This window comes from Xenopus laevis, chromosome 1L (assembly GCF_017654675.1).
Source record: "Xenopus laevis strain J_2021 chromosome 1L, Xenopus_laevis_v10.1, whole genome shotgun sequence".
In the NCBI taxonomy this organism is placed as follows: domain Eukaryota; kingdom Metazoa; phylum Chordata; class Amphibia; order Anura; family Pipidae; genus Xenopus; species Xenopus laevis.
Window position 1 is genome coordinate 108533727 of NC_054371.1, and position 13447 is coordinate 108547173.

General features: G+C 37.1%; 1 protein-coding gene across 2 annotated transcripts in view; it reads right to left on the bottom strand.

The window, feature by feature from the left end:
- efna2.L (ephrin A2 L homeolog) overlaps positions 1-13447 on the bottom strand; it is a 124794-nt gene that overhangs the window by 10762 nt on the left and 100585 nt on the right. For both annotated transcript variants that reach the window (XM_041561836.1, XM_041561832.1), the window contains exon 2: positions 3769-4061. In XM_041561836.1, coding sequence (XP_041417770.1) covers positions 3769-4061 — 293 coding nt within the window. The remainder of the gene's footprint in view (positions 1-3768; positions 4062-13447) is intronic.

Here is a 13447-nt window from a genome sequence, read left to right on the forward strand (position 1 = left end):
ACTAGAGCTGCAATTGTAACACATTGAGCTCCTGAAACAATTGTAAAAATATTTCTTAAACAGCAGCAAAATATACTGCAGGTTACTTTTATCAATGGCCAATTATTTGTTAGTTTCTTTACACATGTTATCAAGGCCAGATTCCAACTTCAGGTGCCCCTAGGCCACAACATCCACGCGAGCGTGCCCTCCACGAGTTTATGCACGCTCATGTCTGTCCCCAATGCTCCTTACAATGCCTTAGCATACCACAAATCCGGGGCTGCATAATATTCAGTGGTGGTAAGGCACGATATGTTTAATTTTGGGGGATAGATATTTTAATCTTTAGTTTAGGATTTTTTGTTTTTGTACAAAACAAAAAAAAATAATAGTTGATCTTTATTGTTTTAACATTTCTCTAAGGTAAAGGAAGGAATACATTAGCTAGATTACTAGGGGACATTAACTAATACCCCAGACCCCTGTGTGTGGCTGCCTTCTGCACTTAGCTCCAGATAAGAAAAATGTGTTGTAACAAATTACTCATACAATGTTAGTGTTGCACTATAGTTTTATCTGAACTACTATTTTCTCTGTCTCTCTTGCTAAGGATGGTGGAAATTGCCATTTAACATTCGCTATTATCTAGGTGTAGTCTAGGTCTAAATTATCCAATGGATGACCTGAGAGACACATCCTACCTCAGGTGCACCAGTTGTAATCCACAGCTGACCATTTAGGTGGTCACTTTCACAACTACCTAGTAGTGCTGACTTCCTGGACAAGTATAATATTCAAGGCTATAGGGATCTCAAGAGCTACAGTTAGTTTAGTATAGGTAGCAGTATACAGTATGCCTCCTAACTGTCCAGTTTTTGCAGGACAGTCCTGATTTTGACAGCTCAGCCTGTAGTCCCAGATTTTTATTAAAATGTCAAGAGATTTTTGCAGAGAGACCAGAATACTCAGTGCCTGCACCTAGATATAAGTGTAACTAATAAAATAAGCAGGTCTCTCAGGGAAACTGTGACTCACAGGGGAATTTTACCTTCACTGGTAAACTGTTATAACACATAAAACATGAAATTTGTTGAAACTTTCCATAAACTGCCAAATTTAGTAAAATGGACATGTTATTTAGGGGGTGTGGACAAAAACAAGCATGGTCAAAAATGTTCCCAGCGCTACATGCAGCAGATCTTTTTGTCCCTATTTACACTTTTCAAATGTTGGGAGCAATGATATAGTTGAACCAAAATTAACTATATAAGTATGAAACAATGTAACTATGAGCAAGTCTAGTAATGCCATAGCAAAAATGGGTGCTACAGTATATCACCCCCACAACTAGTGAAATTGCTAGTATAGAAAGGGCCACCATCAGAAATCTCATACTACTTAGTCAACATGGTCCTCCCCAAAAAGGCACCCCAGTTTTTAGTTTACTGCCAGTCTGGTCTGTGTCAGTATATACACACTCCAATATTTTCAGTCAGCATGCACTAGTGGAACTGCAAGATTTCTTCATATAAATGGACAAGAAGTACAATGTGACTGGGCTGTTCATGAGATTTACACTCTGAACTTCCTCCTGTTATGGTTCCTTCACATCTGAACTGTTTCCCCTTTGAGATGGGAGGGTTCATCAAGCATAAAACAATAGTGCCCAGTTATAGCAGCAATCCTGCTATTGAGGGCTTTAGCCATTATTAAGATTCTACTGATGTTTTTATCAGGTTTAGCTGAGATAACCTCCTGAAAACAATGGAAAAAAAAATCCTATCTAAAAAAACAAATATTATTCCCATTATGGGAATTCATTGATAGTTTTACAACAGCCTTCTGCTTTAATGTTATTGTGCCTTAGTTAACATCCCTTGCCTTATTTTGCAAATATCTTTTTATTTAAAATACATAAAATAATATTTCATTAGACTCTGTTACTGTTTTTTGTAACTAGGTTTTTTCTTTTACTACACTCCCTATCATCCTTTTTTTGCATGACTGGTTAAATGCCCCCTACAAAGAAGGGCCTAATTTCTGATGTTCCACATGACCTGAACTCTAACAGGTTTCGCATCAATCTGCTTCACCACCAACTTACATGTAACCTTGTAATATCATTATGGGCAAAATAAAATTAGTTTGAAGCACAACAAGGTACTGGTGTTCCATTTTGCTTAAAAGTATATTGCTGGCGTGTGGCTAGGCCAGTACTGGTACCTGCACCTCTGCACAATTTATATTCTTCAATAAAATAAAATTGATAACATTACTTGGATTTATCATTTCCCTTTAAAAAATAAACATTTAATACAAAAGAAATAAAACCAAGAATAAAACTGAATTTAAATAAAGAGGGCTGAAATCTATGAAATGTGCAAAATGTGTAAAATTGCTTCTGTTATACATATGCAAATGTCCAAATAAGATGCTCATCAGTTGTATACACATAATAAAACATGGAAGAGCTAGGACTAACTGAACTTTTAATGAACGTTGGATGAATTTTCTGAACACAAGTGAAATTGATTTGCTCTATCTTTTTACAGAAACGTGTCCTACTAGTAGCACTTAGCCTCAGATTGTGAATCGGTAATGTGTCATTGCCAAATTTAAATGATAATAATCGATATTTCTAATGTGTTTGAAATAATGTCTTGTACTTTTTACCTTCTCTTTTAAGCACTGGAGGCTATTAGGACATTGGTGCAATTAAACTTTTAAAGGCATCAAAAAATACAATCCCTTTTGACATGAGCTCATTCAGTTGGGATAATGTAAAAAAAAAAGATACATACACAATGTAAACACATATATATATATATATATATATATATATATATATATATATATATTACACAGATGATTCCTGAGGTTGAGAGGAAACCATAGCATTTGCCTCTGGATTCTGGAACTTGAAGGACTTTATAGTTTACAGTGCAGAGATTCTGGAAAGTCCCAGACACATCATTTGGGATATACATTTTTTATTTTAAAACAAATCTATGAAATCCAAATGACTGTGATTGGTGTACAGAGTGTTAATCAGGGTCATTTTATAAGTAGGTCCCAGGACAAAGGGGACCAGGCTCACCATCAGGCCCTTCATCTGTTACAAAAACTTGTTTTACCCAAGACTTAAATCTAAACTGCTGGAGATGTTCTATTACTGCTTTTGGAACAAGCTGGCTTTTTGGCAAAAAAAGCTGCGAAGTGATAATGCAAATGACTAGCAAAATTATCTTTTGAAACAATTACGTTCAATTAAACACCTTTTGTGGATTGATAGGTAATATTTACTACAGTACCAGGTTTTTCTAGATAAAGACATTGATCACATTGTTCTACTCCTGAGTTTGCCTGCTTGTAGTGAAATTAGTCACACAGACAAAAAGTGACGTCAATATAAAATGTTTGCAGAAAACTAACTCCAGGAAACCTTGTTTTCTTGGTTGTGGAATTACAATGGGTAATTGTGTTAAGGTCTTTTAAAAAAAGGATAATTACAAGCAGAAATCCATTACATTAATGACTTTCCTATGGAGGAGAGTTAATTACTAAAAGTTCCAGCAGTGTTCCGCCTGTGCTTCTCTAGTGACCTCAGTGTGAGCATAAAAGACTTGGTTTTTAGTTCAATGTGTCCATGCAAAAAATGTTAATCCACCAAAAGATAGAAAGAAAAGCCATTTGAAATTTGATAACGGTTTTGTATGTTTTGAATACTAGTTACCTGTGTTTGCACGTAAAGATATACAATATTTTCCAATGGAAGATTATACTTACAGATATAATAATACTCATGGCCAGGACGAAACTCAAACCCCAGGGAGAAAGGTGTAAACAGCTGAAATTTCTCTGAAAACTTCAATGGTCCATTTGGGGACTCCGGCCGGTTGCACTCCCAGCGTTTGAATCCCTTTTGGCGATGGTCGCAAGAGGCATGCCCATCAAAATTGACCATATAAAGTATGTAACGCTCCATCCTGTCTGCTGGGAGAGGGACTTCGTAGTGGGGGCAGTAAATGTCCAGATAATCATTGATACTCACATCCACAGTGTAGTCACCATGATGGAACCTGTGGTGAAAGATTAGCAAGGTTAAATAAAGCTGCGGTTTTATTCACTATGTAAGCTGTACGATGTACAATATTAACTCCCTCCTTTTCTACATAACAAGGATTGAATTGGCTTTAATACTTTTAAAATGACTTACAAAGAGCTGCATCTTCCATGTAAAGGTAATATCTAGTGTCATTAGGATTTCTAGGCCAAGTAACAAGATGAATTCTGACAACATATATTCTGTTAGAAAATGAAAAACAATATAAAAATATAGGATCTATTATCCAGAAACCCATTATCCAACAGAATAAGTAGTCCTTCATCCTTATATCTTGTACCTCTCTCTTTAGGCCTATTCCTATCGCTATCCAAGACGTGCCTAGGATAGCCATGTACCAGAAACTAGTCATACATTTCTCCTGATTGCTGTTCAAACTTACCAGATATACTCATACGTCTCTCAACCTGAAAGATCTGACTTATTGGAATTGAGTTTTGTTATACCTTAGATGACAGCTGCTGGTTTGCAGTATAAATATTGGTCCTTGTATTCCCTGTGTTACAGTTTGGTGGTGACAGTGTTTCTGTTGCCTTTTTGCTGCGTAAACATTTGGAAATCCTGAGATCTGTCACTCTTAAGTTGGCCATCGACACACAGATAATATCGTACGAAACCAATTTCCGTACGATATTCGGTGCATGTATGCTAGGAAAAGAGCCAACCAATATCGGCAGAAGACTTGGATATCGGTCGGCTCGTCGATCAGGCTGGACAGAAAATTTTGATCGGGTGCCTTTGAAGGCACCCACACATCAGCCATTGTTAGTTCTGAATGGCCAGATACAGGTAGAATTCTATTGTTTTTACCTGTATATTTGACGATTCAGCTCTACATGTGTGTTTTGAAACTAACAATCTTTTCCAAGAAAGATCGTAATTGGTATGTCGAGGGATGCATCGAATCCACTATTGCAAATTAGGATTCGGTTCAGCCGGGCAGAAGGATTCGGCCGAATCCGAATCCTGCTGAAAAAGGCAGAATACTGGCCGAATTCCTGAACCAAATCCTGGATTCGGTGCATCCCTAGTTACATCCATGGCCACCTTTAGATTAAGGAACTCTGTGAACCTTCCCTGATCTTCCCAGAAATAGGAAATCCGTTAGTAATCCTCTGGATCAACTAGCAGTTAGGCAGGTTAAAAAAGTTAAAGGATTGAACTTGATGGATGTGTGTCTTTTTTCAACATAACTTACTATGTTAGTACAATCCAACTCCTAGGAATATGTACAACACCTTCAAATGTATTTTGGATTTTTAAAAGTCATGGGGAATGTTTGCATGCTTGTCATGTAGTCAGTGCCTCATTTTTGCATCCCTAAACTGGGTGCTCCTCTTAACTTTAAGGGTATGACACTTGTATGTCAAAACTTGTGGTACAGTTATAGGATCCCTTATTCAGAAATCCATTATTCAAAAAGCTCTGAATTATGGAGGTGTTGGATATCTCTCACATATTTTTCTGTAATGCCTTCCTGCATTGCATGCCTCTCCACTATTGTGTTTGCACTTGAGATATTGGACATCAACATTAAACCTTAGGGATGGGCGAATTTGTTGCCTTGTTTTGCCACGGAAATGACACCCATAGACTTGTATGGAGTTGCACGTCAAAACAAATAACGTGCGTCAAAAAAACTCCATATATGGAGGGGGGATTTATACCATGAACTTTTACCCCAAGAGCAGAGTAATAAAGCAAGAGTAAAACTTTTTCTTTAAATTTTATTATCATATTATGAGTTGTTAAATCTTGACACATTTTGTGTTAGAAGAAATCTGTCGAGGCACAGATTTATGAAGTGGGATACAAACATAACTTTTTCTCAGGGAACGGGTGTCGGTTGGCAAGAGCAAAAGTTTGCCCTCCAAAAGCAAAAGCTCCATCTCTGCCAAATATAATACTGTAGTTGTACAATTTTCCTCACTGAAATCAATCCAGTTAATCCCCTATTCTATGATGTTCATAATCAAACTCAGGGGGATCTTTGCCAACCTGCATGGTTGCATTGTTCATTAGACCATATGCCCTGTACTACAGCCTGTACAACACTAATATCCTTCTGTCTAGAAATAAAAGAAACTCAGTCACAACTTTGAAATTTAACCACTCCAGAAATAAAGGATTTATCACAATGAACAATGTAAGCACTACTTTGTTTATATATGAAACCAAGGGTGGTGGTTTACAGCAGGATTGCATTGTCATTATACTATTCACAAATATATAAATATATATACTTGCTACTCTATCATTACAACAATCATTGTCATTCTCTAAAATGCTCAACTTCTGGCTGTATGACAAAGTTGCCTTGCAATAACCTCACACATATAATAATAATCCAATAAGCTTTTTACAAAGATATGTCCATATACTGTATATTCAGTCAGGTGCAATGCTGAGATAAAAATAACACCAGATTAATCAAAGGAATATAATATTCTGACTTCTAGTAATAGGGTTTTATTGTTAAGGAACTGAAATCCTGTAGTATGTATGCACTCACCCTAGCATTTCCCTTAGCACTAAATTCAGTTTATATTCATTTATATCGGTATTCATTTAGTTTGCTTTCATAATACATTTTTAAAAAGTGGGATCTGTATTGTTTTATTATTAGAGAAAAAAATAGTTTTTCAAATTTTGAATTATTTGCTTAGAATGAACTCTGTGGGAAATGTAGTTCTGAGCTTTCTGGATAAAGGTTTTCTGGATAAGTGACAGAGATACCTGTACCTACATTCCAGAGGGTAATATGCCTTAATTGAGAGTCTCTAATATGCCATAATTATGAGCCTCTTTTAGGTTGGGGTGTTACAAAAAAATCATATTAACAATTTCAACCCCTCACATACATGTACACACACACACACATATGCAAACAGACACATACATACTGTACACAGGTACAATCAAAACTAATGTAGATGCTAAGATTACAATATGATTTTTGGGGTGTTTGCAGCTGGTTTTCACTCGAATACTCAATTAATTCATTTTTTAAGCCTATAAACGCTGTGTTTTCAAGTTTTTTTTCCAATCTGATTTTTTTTAGTTTAATTATTAGGGTTTTTATTTATGAGTTTGTGAGGTTTCTGAGATTTTTTCTACCTCGAAAAAACTCACAACTCGAATATTTGCTTATTTATGAAAAAACCTGAATATAAAAAACTCTATTGAATGCAATCAGGAGAAAACTCAAAATACCTCAAACTTTTCAAATTTATAGGCTAAAAACCTTGAATACTTGGAATTTATCTAGTTTTCGAGTGCAAAACAGAGTAAAAAAATCCCCAAAATCATGAAGGTAAAAAACATCTTCACACTCGACAGGTTTTAGCTGGAGTATTTTTGGATTCAGGCTTTTAGCAGCTTTGAGGCCTTTGAGGCCTAATAACTGAAAAATGTTAGTTTATAAGTGAAACTACCCTTGAAAAACTCGAATCACCCCCACAAATGTGTGGTTGGAAGTTAGGTCGAGGTCAAATCTGTAGGGACAGAAGCTGCATTTAATGAATATAAACACTGTAAATGTTGTAAATCAGCAATCCGGAAGGCTAAGAAAAGAAATGAAGAGTTAATTGTGGTGGAGGTGAAAACTAACCCTAAAAAGTTTTTTAAATATATTAATAGTAAAAAGACGCAGGTTGAGAGTGTTGCTCCATTAAATAATGGTACCAGTATGGTTGTAACAGATACAGATAAGGCAAATGTGTTAAATCAGTTCTTTTCTTCAGTGTATACAATAGAGGAGTCTGGGTTCACAGGCTCACTTAATAACTGCACGAATGGTTCAGCTCAATCTAGTCAGTGGCTGACTCAGGATATGATTCAAAAAGCTTTAATACAAATTAATGTAAACAAGGCTCCAGGGCCTGATGGCATACACCCCCGGGTTCTAAGAGAGCTTAGTTCAGTTTTAGACCAGCCCTTATTTCTGATTTTCTCAGATTCACTGTCATCTGGTATGGTGCCTATGGATTGGAGAAAAGCTGATGTTATTCCAATATTTAAAAAGGGATTACGATCTCAGCCTGGCAATTATAGGCCAGTAAGCTTGACATCTGTGGTGGGCAAATTATTTGAAGGGATCACATTCAAAATTTTGTCCTAATGAATGGCATTATGAGCAACAATCAGCATGGCTTTATGAAGGATAGGTCATGTCAGACGAATTTGATTGCATTTTATGATGTGGTAAGTAAGATTCTGGATAGTGGGGGGGCAGTAGATGTGATCTATTTGGATTTTGCCAAAGCGTTTGATACTGTGCCCCACAAACGACTGCTTTCTAAACTAAGGTCTGTTGGGCTTAATGAAGTCGTTTGCACGTGGATAGGAAACTGGCTACAGGATCGGGTACAGAGGGTGGTTGTTAATGGGACATTCTCTACTTGGAGTAAGGTTCTTAGTGGGGTCCCCCAGGGCTCAGTATTGGGTCCACTTTTATTTAACTTGTTCATTAATGACTTAGGGGAGGGTGTTGTAAGTAATGTATCAGTGTTTGCAGATGACACAAAATTATCCAGCCCAATTAATTCCATCCAGGATGTGGCATCCTTGCAACAGGATCTTGACAAACTGGCAATCTGGGCAGCTAAGTGGCAAATGAGATTCAATGTTGATAAATGTAAAGTGATGCACCTGGGATGTAAAAATATCCAAGCCACTTATACCCTTAATGGGACTGCACTAGGCAAATCCATTATGGAAAAGGACCTTGGAGTCCTTGTAGATGATAAACTTGGCTGTAGCAAGCAATGCCAGTCAGCAGCATCAAGGGCAAATAAGGTCTTGAGCTGTATTAAAAGGGGCATAGAGTCACGGGAGGAGGGGGTCATTCTTCCACTGTATAGAGCACTTGTAAGGCCCCATCTAGAATATGCCGTACAGTTTTGGTCTCCATCACTCAAACAGGACATTATTGTATTAGAGAGGGTACAGAGAAGGGCAACTAAGCTGGTAAAAGGTATTGAAAATCTTAGCTATGAGGAAAGACTGGCCAAATTGGAGATGTTCACGCTGGAGAAGAGGCGCTTAAGGGGTGATATGATGACTATGTATAAATATATAAGGGGATCATATAACAATCTCTCTAATGCTTTATTTACCAGTAGGTCTTTCCAGCTGACACGAGGTCACCCATTCCGATTAGAAGAAAAGAGGTTCCGCCTAAATATTCGGAAGGGGTTTTTTACAGTGAGAGCTGTGAAGATGTGGAATTCTCTCCCTGAATCAGTTGTACAGGCTGATACATTAGATAGCTTTAAGAAGGGGTTGGATGGCTTTTTAGCAAGTAAGGGAATACAGGGTTATGGGAAATAGCTCATAGTCCAAGTTGATCCAGGGACTAGTCCGATTGCCATTTTGGAGTCAGGATGGAATTTTTCCCCCTCTAAGGCAAATTGGAGAGGCTTCAGATGGGTTTTTTTGCCTTCCTCTGGATCAACTGGCAGATAGGTAGTTAATAAACAAAAAAAAGGTTGAACTCGATGGACATGTGTCTTTTTTCAACCTTACTTACTATGTTACTATGTTACTATGTTTCTGGTAAAAAAAAAAAACAAGTTTTAATAAATAATCCCCCCCCCTTAATAAAACTGCCAAAAGTGCTGGGATTCAGTCCAAAACGGAATCCTGGATTTGGTGAACCCATTATGAAGAATACCCATTGTAATGTTAGTGTGGGAAGGCAGCAGAGGATTATATTATTATCGCCAATAAAGGAAAAAAGAAAAAGCATTGTCTGTGTATTAGTGAGACTACTGTCACAAAGCTAATGCTCTAAAGGTATGTGTATCATAAGGACCCCTGTTTGGCTGAAGTCTAAGCAATGGCAACGGCCCTATAGCCCTGTATGAAATGTGACAAAAGATAGTTGATGATTAAATAAATGTTCCTCCTCCCCAGTATACTGCTCCAACTTTGGAAATACATTGTAAACAAACTATATTGATAACATTAAAATACAGTGGTACCCATGTTTGTATTGCAATGACATTCCTGCAGAAGGTGCAAATATATATAAAACTAATAGCCAAATGCTAACAATAAATTTGGCGCCTTTAATTTTGAATAATGAAAACTGCAGATCGCTGAACACATATAAAGTGAACTTTATCCCTAGACATTTGTCTCACATGACTCACCATATCACTTAACTTAAATACATCACTATCACCCTTCTTTTCATTTAAATTAATGCTGTGACATGGGTAATGTTCCATGTCTTGTACAGACAAGGTTTACTCTGACACATGCATTCATGTATATAGACTTGTCATAGTATACTCATATGTGCAGTGTAGCAAAGTATGCTGTTGCTCTATGAATAAATGTAATTATTCCATATACATTAACATAGATGGCTTTAAAAGATATGAAAGACAAACAATATTCTGGTAGAGATATATCGACTGACAATATGTACATTGCAACATGATTTAAATGAGTGATTGCACCATAGCTGGAGAATCCTGCTCTAAATCAAAAGGACAAACCATGGGAAGGAAATAAGCGTGACTGTAAGAGGGTTAGGGGCTCAGTGTTTCCGACACTTCTGGTGCTGTCTGTAATTTCCAGTCAATGGGAGGTGGCAGAGTAAGATTTAAGGTGTGTCTTATTTATCTAAAAAGCACTCCATGTGCCAATACGTTTGAAAACCAGCAGTGGTAAAAAACAATATGGTAAAATGCACAAGCTGTAAACGGAAAATGCCTAACATTTAAGGCAAAACGATGAACCAGTTTATCTTATAAAATGTGATTTCAGCAATTGCTTTCCTATGTTCTTCACTGAAACTGTGAATTGTAACAATCTCTTCACAAGCACATTACTATCCCAAGTGTACATTTCTCTGTTCTTGCAAGAATTAATTGAAATATCTTGTAGGATTTTATGCGCATGAATTTGACAAAATTTCTGTGTCCCCCTTGTTAAACCCCAGAGCGAGAGACGTTGACGTTTTTCACAGCAGGGTTTCCTCACCAATTAATTTTGCCGATTCTATCCACTGAACTTTCCCTTGGATAAATCTGCCTTGCTGGCAATGATGTGTCAGGCCCGTCGCAACTATACTGTTTCTAAGCACCTGACAGGTAGAGTAGAAATTCATCATAATTATCTAGAAAAACAATTGGTGACTACACACCACTCTGCCTGCTACACTTACAATAAAATATTTTGCTCTGGGCTTTTCTGAATGGAAGCCAGTCTGAAACAATGAAGAAATGGAGAACTTAATAGTAGCAGTCCCTGGTGTGAATGTGAAGCATACACTGGGAAAATTCTGAATATATGTGTCGCCTCAAGTCCACATAGTGTGAGAATGTTTGGAGTTGCTGTTTGGATTAACTTGTCATGCCCTAGAGGAGCCCCTAAGGGAATTCATCTCTCACTGAAACTATGGGTAGTCATTTGCAGACAACAGATGAACATGAATTTGTCTTTTTTTCACATGACTTTATTAGAGTACCCACTCAAACTATTACCAGAGTTGGTTACACCTTTAATATAGACATATTTCGAAATACTTTGTTGGACAAAATCTTTATATTCTTTAAATGTCGTGCTCTGTCAGAAACAATAAAAGAATGTTTAACTAGCACTTGAAGCAGAGGCAGTGTGTTGCTAAAAGCTGTGCCGGGCAGTCTAATTGATACGCAAATACAAAACAGAAAAAGAATTAACTACATTCACTCTTCCAAATCTGTGCACTCCACCCCCCTCATATATTCTGACTAGATTGACAGGAGTAAATAAGACGCCTGTTGTAATATGTTTGCAAGGGAGGACATGTGCAGAGAGCTCTACGGGAACGCTTGTCATCTGTCAGTCTGCTTTTAAACAACTAAAGACAAAATGCTGGCAGAGCCCCCTGTGTGGAGTCACTGGTTGGGTCAGTGACACTTTGGTTGGAAAGCATGGAGAATAATTCATGAGCACCAAAAAGTCCTTCAGAACAAACTGAGTGCTTAAGGGGGAACTTATTACAAGAACCAGGAAGGCGAATTCTCACTGCACTATACTCAGTATTCCATTACATTTCTACTAAAGAAAAGATGTCATTCAGAGATAGTCTCACTGCACCTAAAAGGGGTTGCAATAGGTAAAATACGAGAGTGTGGACATGACTGCTAGGGATGAGCATGAACAGCAATAGGTACGACTGCCCATGGGTCTCTTCTTTCAAAACATCTTTTTTTCTTATATTTTGCTACATTATGATGTGGCTAAGAATGAGGGCTATGTTAATGTACAGCTAATAATTATTTTTGTCTCTAACCTTATAAATTCACTGTTATTTGCAAAATAATTCTGGAACACATTAAATGACTGTGTGGGTTTATATAATAAAGGAAAAAACAGCTAGAATTAAATAGTTGATGGCTTTGCAAAAAATAATTCTATTCATCCTTCTGTTTAAATCAACATTATAATCATGAAACTCTGTTCACAGAGTCCATCTTTATTTTATTCCAGTTAGCACAAAGAGCTTTAGCTGCTTTGCCGAGAGTTTAGTACCATACGGCTGTCTCTTAAAAAATAAGAAAAAGCCAAAAAAGTAGATTGTCTCACTCCACTGTGTGAAGAATTCATCCGCCTGATTTCTATTTAAATGGAGATTGCTCCAGCTAACAAAGAGAGTCCCACTGGGCCTGTAAGTGGCAATTCAGCATGATGGGTAGGATCATATCTATGGCCTCTGGAAATGCAGCCTTATAGTGTGAGCAGATACTGCCGCATTTAATAAAGCTGGTGAGCCAGTGGGAGCATGGAAGCAGGTGCAGCTTTTAAAGGTACACACTAGCAAATTCCAGACGCATTTGAATGCTTGGGACAAATCTGGAATACAAGAGGCTCAGTCAAATACAGAATAAAATGAAACATATGAGTTGTTATGTGACAAAGTCTCCTGGCTCTAAATTCTAAGTAGTTATTTATGCTTTGTTTCATTCTTCACAACTGCAGATCCCAATTGGCATTTGCAATAGTTTTTAGCCAAAATAGCCAAAGCCTTTATAATAATGCCTATGATATTTTATATTATACTTTTTTTCTTAATGTAAAATCATTTTAGTTTAAAAAATATTGTACTGGTAGCCTATAGGCTAAACTATGCAAGAGATTTCAACAGGTCTACTAATCATGTCCTACAAGGCACATCGAATCAAACAGTAGGTTCAATTTTATATAGAAACAAAGAAGAGCACTACCATTAACTGGAGGCCAACTGTCCCAGGTGCAGGTAAAGAAAAACATACAAATGGAAAAAGTAGCGCACTCACAGGAGCTTGCTCAAACAAAAAGTAATTGATTTACAAAAGTTCGAGCACA